The sequence below is a fragment of the Bos indicus genome, chromosome 4, assembly GCF_029378745.1.
Source record: "Bos indicus isolate NIAB-ARS_2022 breed Sahiwal x Tharparkar chromosome 4, NIAB-ARS_B.indTharparkar_mat_pri_1.0, whole genome shotgun sequence".
Lineage (NCBI taxonomy): Eukaryota > Metazoa > Chordata > Mammalia > Artiodactyla > Bovidae > Bos > Bos indicus.
This window is the reverse complement of record NC_091763.1, coordinates 33,460,259-33,473,682: the sequence shown is the minus strand read 5'-3', so window position 1 is coordinate 33,473,682 and position 13,424 is coordinate 33,460,259. Positions and strand designations below refer to the sequence as shown.

The 13,424-nt window shown below is 42.1% G+C and overlaps 1 protein-coding gene across 9 annotated transcripts in view; it reads left to right on the top strand.

Annotated features, from left to right (window-relative positions):
- Positions 1–4,636: 4,636 nt before the first annotated feature.
- The window catches only part of CROT (carnitine O-octanoyltransferase), a 61,125-nt gene continuing 52,337 nt past the window's right edge, over positions 4,637–13,424 (top strand). The window contains exons 1-5 of one of the 9 annotated variants that reach the window (XM_070787645.1): positions 4,642–4,660; positions 5,582–5,672; positions 7,429–7,511; positions 8,324–8,459; positions 12,619–12,743. In XM_070787645.1, the coding sequence (XP_070643746.1) occupies positions 8,345–8,459; positions 12,619–12,743 (240 nt within the window). In that variant the 5' untranslated portion in view covers positions 4,642–4,660; positions 5,582–5,672; positions 7,429–7,511; positions 8,324–8,344. The other 8 variants (XM_070787644.1, XM_070787640.1, XR_011566206.1 and 5 more) reach the window with 8 other exon arrangements.

The window sequence follows — 13,424 nt, the reverse complement described above, 5'->3', positions numbered from 1 at the left end:
CCTCTGATGCCCTCTTGCAACACCTACCATCTTACTTGGGTTTCTCTTACCTTGGGCGTGGGGTATCTCTTCACGGCTGCTCCAGCAAAGTGCAGCCATTGCTCCTTACGTTGGACGAGGGGTATCTCCTCACTGCCGCCCTTCCTGACCTTCAACGTGGGATAGCTCCTCTAGGCCCTCCTGCGCCCACGGAGCCACTGCTCCTTGGACGTGGGGTTGGTCCTCCCATCCACCGCCCCTGGCCTCAGGCGTGGGGTTGCTCCTCCCCACGCCCCATAGTAAAACCCACTGATTTATACACTTTTCTGGTTTTAGAAAAGGCAGAGGAACCAGAGGTCAAATTGCCAACATCCGCTGGATCATGGAAAAAGCAAGAGAGTTCCAGAAAGGCATCTATTTCTGCTTTATTGACTATGCCAAAGCCTTTGACTGTGTGGATCACAGTAAACTGTGGAAAATTCTGAAAGAGATGGGAATACCAGACCACCTGATCTGCCTCTTGAGAAATTTGTATGCAGGTCAGGAAGCAACAGTTAGAACTGGACATGGAACAATAGACTGGTTCCAAATAGGAAAAGGAGTTTGTCAAGGCTATATACTGTCACCCTGCTTATTTAACTTCTATTCAGAGTACATCATGAGAAACGCTGGACTGGAAGAAACACAAGCTGGAATCAAGATTGCCGGGAGAAATATCAATAAGCTCAGATATGCAGATGACACCACCCTTATGGCAGAAAGTGAAGAGGAACTCAAAAGCCTCTTGGTGAAAGTGAAAGTGGAGAGTGAAAAAGTTGGCTTTAAGCTCAACATTCAGAAAACGAAGATCATGGCATCTGGTCCCAGCACTTCATGGGAAATAGATGGGGAAACAGTGGAAACAGTGTCAGACTTATTTTGGGGGGCTCCAAAATCACTGCAGATGGTGACTGCAGCCATGAAATTAAGAGACGCTTGCTCCTTGGAAGGAAAGTTATGACCAACCTAGATAGCATATTTAAAAGCAGAGACATTACTTTGCCAACAAAGTTTCGTCTAGTCAAGGCTATGGTTTTTCCTGTGGTCATGTGTGGATGTGAGAGTTGGATTGTGAAGAAGGATGAGCACCAAAGAATTGATGCTTTTGAACTGTGGTGTTGGAGAAGACTCTTGAGAGTCCCTTGGACTGCAAGGAGATCCAACCAGTCCATTCTGAAGGAGATCAGCCCTGGGATTTCTTTGGAAGGAATGATGCTAAAGCTGAAACTCCAGTACTTTGGCCACCTCATGCGAAGAGTTGACTCATTGGAAAAGACTGTGATGCTGGGAGGGATTGGAGGCATGAGGAGAAGGGGACGACAGAGGATGAGATGGCTGGATGGCATCACTGACTCGATGGACATGAGTCTGGGTGAACTCTGGGAGCTGGTGATAGACAGGGAGGCCTGGTGTGCTGCGATTTATGGGGTCGCAAAGAGTCGGACATGACTGAGCGACTGATCCAATCTGATCTGATTGGATAAACCTGTAAATATAGTAAAAGCCACTGATTTATACACTTTAAATGAAATCTTAGGTAACTGCCTGTCTGTCCAGTGGTTAGGACTCTTTCACTGCATGGGACACAGGTTCAATCCCTGGTCAAGGAAATAAGATCACACGAGTGGCGTGGCAAAAGTAAATAGATAAATGGGGGCACTTTATGGTATGTAAATTATATCCTGACAAAGCTGTTAATTTATGTTCTGCTTAGTAATACAGACTTTTTCTGAGATTTAAAGACATCATGGTGATCTTAACTGTTCTCTAGGATTTTGGTGGTAAATTTTTATATACAGTAAAATCACTAAAGACAAATCCAAACCAAAGAATAGTCCTAAGAAAACACCCTTTGTATGTTCATCTGCTGTTGGTAGAGGAGTTAATTTTTAATCTCAGGTTGATTTCTTGGTATCCAGAATGCTTTATTTTTGCTGTGAGTTGCTTCCTGAAGTGATTACCTGTCTATTGCCCACACCCCGTCATTAAAAATAAGAAAAGATCACATAATTATTTCTTTAATATGTTCATTTTATATATTGGAATGAAAGTAGATTAAAGATCTGTTCCATAGGTTACAGCTGTTTATACTATAACTCATTACTTCTCAGAGTCACAAGTCTTAACAGCTAGCTGTGCATATCTAAAGTGTAAATTCCTGGTGTTTTTACACTTTTCACAGTGAAACTTATCCAGATTTGTCTACAGGAGCTATTTCTGTTTGTTGTACACTGAGAAAGAGCTACATAGGATGAGAAATGAAAGGTCTCATGGGACTAAAAATGAAATATCTTTTATGGCAACTTAAAAACCTTACTATCACTACTTGGGCTTTCTTGGTGGCTCAGTAGTAGAGAAGCCATCTGACAATACAGAAAACGCAGATTCGATCCCTGATCGCAGAAGATCCCACCTGCTTGCAGCGACTAAGCCTAGGCGCTACAATATTGAACTTGTGCTCCAGAGCATGGCAACAACAATTACTGAAGCCTGTGTGCCCTAGAGCCTGTTTTCTGCAACAAGAGAAGCCACAGCAATGAGAAGCCTGTGCACCGCAACTAGAGAAAAACCCACGCAGCAACGAAGACCCAACACAGCCAAAAATAAATAAGGTTAAATAAAAAATGTTATTATCACTACTTGTAGTAATTACAAGGTTTTCTTCACAAAAGTATTTTGACTCACAATCAATTTTTAACCTTGGGACAACTTCTTGTTATCAATATATGTCATGTACCTGAACATATGGCTCAAGAGCCACTATCAGCCACCCCACTGCAAGAGATGTAAACTAATTCAAATTTAACCTGAAGAGAATTCAGAACCTGCCATTAAAACTCATATTGTGTATTTTGAAGAAAAACAAGTCACTTTTAACTATATGCTTTGGGGAATTATTGGTAGACTTGCTTATTCATATATTTTTAAAGATTACCTTTTCTCCCCTGCATACCCAAGTCTCTGTTTCACTCCTTTGCATTCAATCCCACGGGTTTTTTCTTTCTAAAAATCTAGGAATCTTTACAGAAATATTGTGTTTCCCCTTAAATTAACAAGATTAGGAGGCATTGAAGCTAAGTGACCCTAAATTCTATGGCACCCTCAGGTATTAGACATGCAAAAACTGTAAGAGGCACCAAAATTCACTAGGGAAGAGAAAAAAATACTTTGAAGTTTTTTTGACTATTTTTAAAATTGTGTTTAAGAATAATACCTTGCAAGCCAATTTTAACATTATCCAGAACATAGCATCTAAATACTATGATAGTTTCTTTCCCCACATCCTTGTAAGCCAATTGTAACATTATCCAGAACATAGCATCTAAATACTATGAGCGAAGTTTTTTCCCCCCGCATCTTCAGAAATCAGTACAACTTTATAATCCCTTATCTGAAACCTTATTTGGCCTGATAGGTTTCAGAATTCAGAACATTTATCAGAAAAGTGTGTCTGCCACATATTATGTAACATCACTAGAAAGCACAGAAGATGCACTGCAACCAAACTCATTCCTATTTTTGTAGCGAACTTACAAATACTCATTTGTATCCTCAGTTTCCTTCTGGTCAGATTTTACAGAGTTAGGAAAAGATTGGGACCTGGGACGGACATGTTAATTTGAAATCCAGTTATTTATATTTGATATCCATTTCACAATCACTGTAAACCATTGGCCTTTTCTTTCACAAAAATGAAAATGTATTTAAAATGAAAACTGAAACAGTGTATTTCCAGGAGTAAATGTAAAATAGACTTGCTTGTGAAACTATGTTAATTGTATTACGATCTTTCTCTAGCACTTGCCTAATTCCCTCGGGTTAAAAACTTCATTTCTTGGTGCGACAGTAGAAGGTATCAGGTCAGCCTGAAGCTTGCAGTATGAGTCCCTGCGCGCTTCAAGGGCCTTGGGCAGCAGGAAGACCTGTGGGAGGGTAGGGAAGCTCCGATAGCCCAGTGCTGCAGGATGTCTAGCTGGGCAAATTTCAGCCCCAGTGGATGAAGCAAAAGAGAGACCAAGTGGGGATTTATGTGGTTACTGTTCTCTTGGTAGGACACGGAGGGAACGACAGTATTCCTCCTTAAGGCACTGGTATAAATTCTTACTTGGGAGTTACAAAAATGACAAGGAATTCTTCACTTTGGGAAGAGCGGCTGCTAAGTAGGAGCTGGGGTTCGAAGAGGAACAGCGCAGCGAGTCTTGCACAGCTTGCGTGAAAATGGGCCATTTGTTTTTATACCGGTTCCAGAGAGGCACCTGAGCGGAGTGCAGCCGGCCCTCAGCTCCAGCCACGTCCCGAGTGAGGCGCTGTGGTCCAACAGCTGCAAGCAGTAAACCGCTGCCAGGCTGGGTTCGGACTGTGGCCCTTACGGCCTGCCCGCCAGGCCTGTAAGTGGCGGGCAGCGGACCAGGAAAGCCCGAAAAGGGCGTGGCCAAGTCGCGAGAAAGCGCAGGCCCAGCCGGCCCTCCGTCCCTTCAAGGACGGGGCGGGACCCTCAGGGCATCCCAACAAATCCCCGTTTCCCGTTAACCGCGGGGCGGGACCCTCGCGGCTTTCCGTCCAATTCTCGCGCCTCTGGGCGTGAGGGAAGCAGGCGGGTGCTGCTGGGGGCTGCAGCGGAGTTGGTGAAGCGCAGAGCGGGGTGGGGACTACTTGGCTGGCAGAGTTTGCGCTCCCTCCCTCTCTACCCTAACATTTTGGGGGTGGGGAGAAGTTAAGGACAGGGTTAAATGGTGTAGAGCGGCAGAGGTGACAGGACTCGGCGGAGGTAACTTCGTGCTTGTCTCTGGCCCGGGTCTGAGAAGTACTCCTGAAGTTGGGCCGCTGGGCTGGTCCGTGGTGGTGCTTCGTTAGATTGCTGTCACCTGGTGGCTTTTAGAGTGTGTGCGGAGCTACATTTGCTTTGGTGGGGAGCGTCTCCGAGCTCTCGTCGCCCTCTCCTCCTGTCTCTAGTGCCAGGCTTTGAACTTGGCAGCCCTGCGATAAATCGCCAGCACCAGGTACCTGGGCACCGGGAGGTACATGGTAATCTTGGGCTTATCTAATGGAAGGAGTGCGGTTGTCCTAGTAATTCACCTAGTTAATCCGTGTAGTAATTTTTATCTAGCTTTCTGGCAGATGGACTTTTTGTGTGTGTTTGCTGTGAATTCCGAAGGGATGAGACTTGGCGCCTCCCAAGCCTTCAGTTCGGAGAAGGCAATGGCACCCCACTCCAGTACTTTTGCCTAGAAAATCCCATGGACGGAGGAGCCTGGTAGGCTCCAGTCCATGGGGTCGCTAAGAGTCGGACACGACTGAGCGACTTCACTTTCACTTTTCACTTTCATGCATTGGAGAAGGAAATGGCAACCCACTCCAGTGTTCTTGCCTGGAGAATCCCAGGGACGGGAAGCCTGGTGGGCTGACGTCTCTGTGGTCTCACAGAGTCGGACACGACTGAAGCGACTTAGCAGCAGCAGCAGCAGCAGCAACCCTTCAGTTGTATGTCTTCCACCCTCTTTTACTAGTTTTTGGTAATTTTTTACTCCTGGAATTGTTAAGCTTGTTTTCGTCCTGCCCACAGTTCACCGGCTCAGTTCACACCCCTGTGGTTCCTGAACAGAATTGTTACAGCAAGCACTTGGCAGTCCTAAACAACTCGTCTTGGTTTACCGGTATGTGGTTCCTTTTACTTTTTCCTGATTCTGTTTTGTACTCAGTTTCCATCTTACTGCTCCCAGGTGGCCCACTGTAATTAAGTCTGGCATCATCACTTTCCTAAAGCATTTATTTATAGGTTCTTTTGGAATTGTATTATTCAGTCTTTGTGATTGAGAGTTCAAAACAATCCTCCATGAAAGAATCTGATAATTCACATTTTTACTGTGTACCTCTGGCTGAGTTAAGACCATAGTGAGTATGGAATTGATCGTCGTGGTCTCAGATGCCTAGAGTCTAAGTGGCACGGATGTATACAGAGAATAGCGTGTTTTTCTACACAGGTGTATTAGTTTCCTATTGCTACATAACAATTTATCACAAACCTAACAGTTAAGAAATTTATTAACCTGCATCTCTATAGATGCAAAGTTTGGGTAGGTTTAGCTGGGTTCACTGCTTAGTGTCTCACAAAGCTGAAATGAATTTGTTGGTCCGGCCTTTCTGAGGGAGAATCCATCTTCAGATTCATTGAGGTTGTTGGTAGAATTAATTTCCATGCAGTTATTAATTTCCATGCAGAATTAATTTCCCATCAGGACCGAGGTTCTCATTTCCTTACTGGCTGTCACCTGGGGCCTCTCTCAGTTCCACGGGAGCAAGTGCATTTTCAAAGCCAGACAGCACCTTCAACCGTTCCACCTCTTGGAGAAAGCTTTCTGCTCCTAAGAGCTCAAGTGATTAGATTAGGCCCACCTGGATAATCCCTCTTCTTTAAGGTCAATTTTGCAATAACACCATCACAGTCCAAGAAGTGATAATCTCATATTCACAGGTTCTGGGTATTAGAGGGGGCAGAATCAAGAGGGCCACTTACAGAAATCCTGCTTAACATGATGTGATTGTCTCAAAACTAGATTATTTTTATAATTCAGTTTCAAAGGTATTAAGGAAAAAATTAACCCTAACAATGATTATTTGAGTATCCTCTCTACAGATAAAGAAATTCAGATAAAGTTATTTGTCTCAGGGCATGTGAGTAGAAAATGATGAGTTGGCATTTGGACCCAGATCTACATTTCTTTTAGTCCTAAAGCCATGTTTATGGATGGTCACAGTGAAGTGCAGTTAGTCATTTAGATAGGAAAAAGCTGAGGAATTGGGATATTTGTTGTATCTCAGTTTTGGATTATCTCTTTATATTAGTGGTGTAGGCTAAGCTCTTCTTCCTTAACAAAGAAAGCCAAACTACAGTGGCATAAGTAAAAGGGTTTTTTTTTTTCGGTGGTGGTGGTGGTGGTTTTTTGTTTGTTTTTCTTATACATCTAGAGGAAGGAGTCCAGGTCTAGTAGGAAGGTGCTAACAGCCTCAATACCTGTCTCCTATAAATGGGTCCAAAGTGCTAGTCCAGTTGGCTTTCCTGCTTGGCAGTGAGAAGAGAAAGCAGAGAACACCTGTAGTTCCTTACAGGGGCATAAGCTGGAGGCAGCATACACATCTAAAAGCCATACTGAGCTCCAAGGGAGAGTAGGAGAGATACAGCTGTGTGGCCTGCTACCCAGCTGAGACTCAGGATTCTGTTAAGAAAGGGTGAGAATTATATTGGCTTAGAGCAGTCTCTGCCACACCATTGTTTTGTTTTTTTTTTTAAGTAATGTTTTATTCTGTAACTTTCTGTGAGTGGAATATACTATTTGACTTTGCTATTAGTTTTAACAAGTAGTATTTGAAAGGCCAGGAAATTCTTAATATTACTGTTCCTTGATTTCTCAGCTGCTATTTTAATATATTGGAGAAGGAAATGGCACCCCACTCCAGTACTCTTGCCTGGAAAATCCCACGGACGGAGGAGCCTGGTAGGTTACAGTCCGTGGGGTCGCAGAGAGTCGGACACGACTGAAGTGACTGAGCACATTTTAATATATAATTTTAAAGGCTTCTTTGAGGAATTTCTTTTTCTATTCACATTTTGTGTTACTTTGATTTCTCTGAAAATTAATACATCTGGAAAATGTTCAAGATTGCTTTATGATACTCGATCATTCTGTGTAGGCCTCACTGCACAATTAGGTTACAGCAGCTTGTTGTATGACTTATGCATTCTGTTGATTTATGCATTCTGTAATATTTTGTAAGTTTATGATTTAATGACTCTTCCATACCTTCATATTTTCCTCTTGAAATTTCTTTCTCTCAGTCCATTGTCCTTTTCTATACATCTGCATTCTACGTACCCATTTAGACTGACTGTAAGTCCCCTCTCCCACTATCAGGTATGGGAGGAAGATTATGGTCAAACAGATCTGTATTTGAGCTGTTGGTTTGATCTTAGGCAATTTAGTAAATCTCTAAGATTTGACTTCTTATGTAAATGGCAGTGAATGCCATTTTTCATAGAATGAAGATGAAGGAGATGATACATTTTCTATCACACTTACTGCAATACTTGGCTCAAAAAAATATAGTGATCTTGAGGATCACTCCTTGATCTCTAGCAATTTGAGACTGTTTTTTTTTTTTTTAATTGATTTTCTCTCTCAGGCAAATCTGTGAATTCCTAAGGACTAGAACCAAGTCCTAGATATACTGTGATCCCTAAATATTGACGTAGTGGATTGAAACTAGTATAATATTTATGGGAGTTAATTATGAGGGCTTTTTTCTATAGTGTTCCTATTGTGACTGCATCATGGAAAATCAACTGGCTAAATCAACTGAAGAAAGGACATTTCAGTACCAAGATTCCCTTCCATCGCTGCCTGTTCCTTCACTTGAAGAATCATTAAAAAAATACCTTGAATCAGGTATGTTTGTGATCTTTTAATGTATGTTAATATTGCTAGCAGCTTAACTGTGAAATTGTCAGAAGTTGATGAGGGTCTAATTGTTTTGTCCTCTAAGTGAAAAGTGAAAGTGAAGTCGCTCAGTCATGTCCGACTCTTTGTGACCCCATGGACTGTAGTCTATCACACTCCTCCGTCCATGGGATTTTCCAGGCAAGGGTACTGGAGTGGGTTGCCATTTCCTTCTCCAGAGGATCTTCCCGACCCAGGGATTGAACCCAGGTCTCCCACATTGTAGGCAGACGCTTTAACCTCTGAGCCACCAGGGAAGTCTTTGTCCTCTAGGCTCATGATAATTAAAAGTATCCTTAAAATGTCCAAAACATTTCTGTCTTTCTCTCATGTTAATTTTTCCATAGTTAAAAAGCCAGGTAGTACTATTAGGTTTACAATAACAAGTAGTCCTCTGCCTTGTTTCCCGCACTGCATTTTCAAATATCTACTTCTTGTGTTGTTTATCTCCAGATTTAAACTAACAAGCATATACAACTCCTTCTTAGATTTTTTTAGTTGTAGGTATTATATGTTAGTTCCTAAAAAGATCAAGATTTAGTTCTCCTACACCCCTCTAACCTCCAGCTTCATTTCTCAACATTTATGCAATCTAACATATCACATTTTCCCTCTAATTTTCTCACTGTTGCCCCAAATCACCACCTGCAATTAAATTAGTGTTCACCTGATTTAAATCTGGATTTACCCGAAGTAGGACTTCCCTGGTGGCTCAGACGGTAAAACGTCTTGCTTACAATGCAGGAGACCTGGGTTCCATCTCTGGGTTGGGAAGATCCTCTGGAGAAGGAAATGGCAACCCACTCCAGTACTCTTGCCTAGAAAATAACATGGACGGAGGAGCATGGTGGGCTACAGTCCATGGGGTCGAAAAGAGTCGGACATGACTGAGTGACTTCACTTTCACTTTCACTTTCCCCAAAATAATTTACCAGACCATTGAGGGTTTGGGGATATGCAGTTATTCACAAGTGAACCATTCAGTGGACAGTACTGGAATTACCTTTCGGCTGCATTTTTTGGGTTTTCCTCATTTTTCATTTGCTTGCTTTGCTTTGTATCTACAACTCACTCACCCCAGATATCTCACTACACCTAAAATCCCTGAATCCAGTTAAATACACAAGATAGTCACTCAGTTTCATTTCTTCTTGGAGACATCCCTCCTGGAGCCCACTACCTTCTTGTTGGAATTAGTGTTTACTTTTCTCAAGATGGCTGGAGGTTCTGTAGCCATCATTCTGGTGGTTCTCTTCACCTCTCTCTCCTGTGTTGGATTCCCTGGTTCCTGGGTTCGGTTTCCTCGTTTCGTTTGCTTATTTTGAAGTGCATCTTTAGAGGCTACTTGAGAAAGGGTGTCTGGGAGGAAAAGAATGTTTTTATGCTACTCATGCTTGATTGTTTGGCTGAGTATAGAATTTGGGGTTGGAAATGGCTTTTCTTAAGTTTTGAAGGGACTGTCTGTTTCTCTTGAGAAACCTGATGCTGTTCTGGTGTTTGACCCTTTATATGTGACCCATTGTTTTTCACTCCCTAGATGTGTTTGGAAACCATTTCTTTATCTCTGTTATTCTGAATATCTCAGTGATGTACCATGATGTATAGGTATTTTCATTATTTCGCTGAACATTCAGTGGGTCCTTTCTGTTTAAAAAGTTATGTTCTTCAGTTCTGGGAAATTATTCTTTTTTTTTAATTAGAGGAAAATTGCTTTATAATGTTGTGTTAGTTTCTGCCGTACAACAAAGCAAATCAGTCATAATTACATGTATATCCCATCCTTCTTGAGCCTCCCTCCCCCTGCACATTCCACCCAGAAATTTTTAAAGTATCACTTGTTTTGCAGTTTTCTCCTCTCTTTTTTTCACTCTCTTTCTGAGAGCAGCTCCTATTACTTGGATCTCGTTCTTCTGGGCAAAGCTTTTAATTAAAAAGTTATTTTCCTTTCATTTTGTTAGTGAAAGTGTTAGTCACTCAGTCATATACGACTCTTTGCAACTCCATTGCCTGCAGCCCACCAGGTTTCTCTGTCCATGAGGTTCTCCAGGCAAGAATACTGGAGTGGGTTGCCATTCCTTTCTCCAGCAGATCTTCCTGACCCAGGGATTAAACCCAGGTCTCCTGCATTGCAGGCAGATTCTTTACCTTCTGAGCCACTTGTCCCTTTTTGGTCCACTTAATATTTGGTATCATCAGTCCTTTTTTGGTCTGACTCCTACATGAAGGGGTTTCCTCTAATATGTGGCAATCCTTTGTCATTCACATTTGAGTCAGATCCTGAGAAGCTTATGCGGAGCTCTGAGTGTGTGAGTAGACCTTGGTGACCTGTGGGCCTTATAATGAGCCATAGAGGGTAATAGGGCAGAGGTCTAGAAGTTCTATTAGGACATATCCAAATGCCCACTCCAGCACTCTTGCCTGGAGAATCCCAGGGACGGGGATGCCTGGTGGGCTGCAGTCCATGGGGTCGCTAGAGTCGGACACAACTAAGCGACTTCACTTTCCCTTTTCACTTTCATGCATTGGAGAAGGAAATGGCAACCCACTCCAGTGTTCTTGCCTGGAGAACCCAGGGACGGGGGAGCCTGGTGGGCTGCCGTCTATGGGGTCGCACAGAGTCGGACACGACTGAAGCGACTTAGCAGCAGCAGCAGCAAATGCCCAACCTCCTTTCTCTTGGACTGATATTTTCCCCGAAGAAGAATTCTCTCATCTTTTGTTAGGAAGGCAGAAGCCTGATGGCTAGTGTTTGGAGAGCTGAGTGGAGGAAGAGACAGGAGGGATCATTGCTCTAGTGTACACTTTCATTGTTAACCCTCTGTTTAAAATGTGAGCTGGAATCAATGTATTTTGCTAGTTTGGGACAACTTCTCCTAAGGGTAAACCTTCATATTTCTAACGCTATCGGGAGGGAGGAAGTTGTCTGGCTTTCTGGAGTGTAGGAGATTCACAAGGACGGCTGTGGGTGGGGTGGTTGTCAGCTGCTTTTACAAGCATTGAAGCAGTTATACTGTTTTCAGCCTCATATTGTCCCTTATCTTTAGAAGTCTGTGTGTCATGAATTCTTGAACCTTCCTCGAGTTCCACTGCAGGACTTGGCTTGCTTGTTGGGTTTGCACCAAGCCCTCCTTACCCTCCCACTTCTTTCTACTCCCTAGGCTGTGGCTACTTCGTCCATTCTGTGGTCAGTCACCATTTCCCCACACGTTTTCTAATTTGTAAAATGTTAACCTCTCTGCTGTCCTCTCTTCTTTCATGTTCTTTGTCCTTATAAACTTACACCTTTTTAGTAATTCTCATTTTAGTGAGTTACTAGAAGTGAAGATACCTTTATGAACTTGGTTGCCTTTGTTTAACTGGAAGACTCTGACTTTTTTTTTCTTTTTTTTCTCACCTACTTTCATCTGGGAATTCTAGTTTCTTTTTTTAAAAAAAACTTTCTGATTATTCACTTGTGCTCTCTGAATGCAGCTATTTAAATTAACTTTAAAATTTTGAGGAGGCAAAAATAAATCAAAAGGAAGATATTAATGTCCCTTGGTTTCTAATTAAGGGATTTCTACTTTCATCTATAGCTTAATTTTCAGAACACTTGGTTTTCATGGACTAGGCACCTTGTATTCTGTGTATGTGTTCGTGAAGAAAGTCGTTATTGGCCACAAGCGATCCTAAACTGCTCTGGGAAGGCTTTACACTTAAATCTACATATATGCTGCATTTACATTCATAATGTTTAAGGCTCTGCTTGAACATTAATGGAAAGAAGCTTTAATTTCTCACAGTAATGGCTAGCGAGATTTCTCACAGTAATGGCTAGGTGATAGTCCTGTGTGTCATTTTAACTATCATTGTCTAGAATGATTTTAAAATAATTTTGGGAGAAATAGTTATCAGACTACATAGTATCCACTGTTTTATTTTTTGACATATTTTGCATTATTGCTTTTCAGCCATTTTCATGTTATAAACTCTAATTTAGTGGACTGCTCTAGTATATACATAAGTGTTTTATGTAACTGAGTCAAGATTTATGTAAGTAATAATAATTGAGGTGAGTTTGTGGTACTTGATGTCTAAATACTTTAATGCATATTTTTTCCTTTTACAGTAAAGCCATTTGCAAATGAGGAAGAATATAAGAATACTGAAGCAATTGTCTGGAAATTTCAAAATGGCATTGGAGAAAAATTGCAGCAGAAATTACTTCAAAGAGCAAAAGGAAGAAGAAACTGGGTATTTATGTTATTGTATTTATTAGAATATTGATACTTAATGAAAAGTAAATGTGTAGCTTTCATTTTAAAATTATTACTGTAGAATATACTGTAGAATACTATTACTGTAGAAATATACTATAGAATCCTTTATCACGGAGAAGGCAATGGCACCCCACTCAAGCACTCTTGCCTGGAAAATCCCATGGATGGAGGAGCCTGGTGGGCTGCAGTCCATGGGGTCGCTAGGAGTTGGACACAACTGAGCGACTTCACCTTCACTTTTCACTTTCATGCATTGGAAAAGGAAATGGCAACCCACTCCAGTGTTCTTGCCTGGAGAATCCCAGGGACGGGGGAGCCTGGTGGTCTGCCGTCTCTGGGGTCGCACAGAGTCGGACACGACTGAATCGACTTAGCAGCAGCAGCAGCAGCAGCAGCAGCATCTTTTATCATCCAAAAGAATGAATGAATTGTTTAACTCTGGGGAGTTTTAAGTATTGTGTGTGGGTTCCTCTTATTATGTAGGGGAACTTGGTAAAATGCAGAATTCCTGGGACCAGTGATTCTGATTCAGTATCTCTGGAAAGGGTGCCCAGATATCCTTATTTAACTACTCTATGCAGTTCTGATGCAGGTCATCTTTAGACCATGTTTGAGAAAAACATTTTGTCCAGATAATCATAGCCTAAAAATAAAG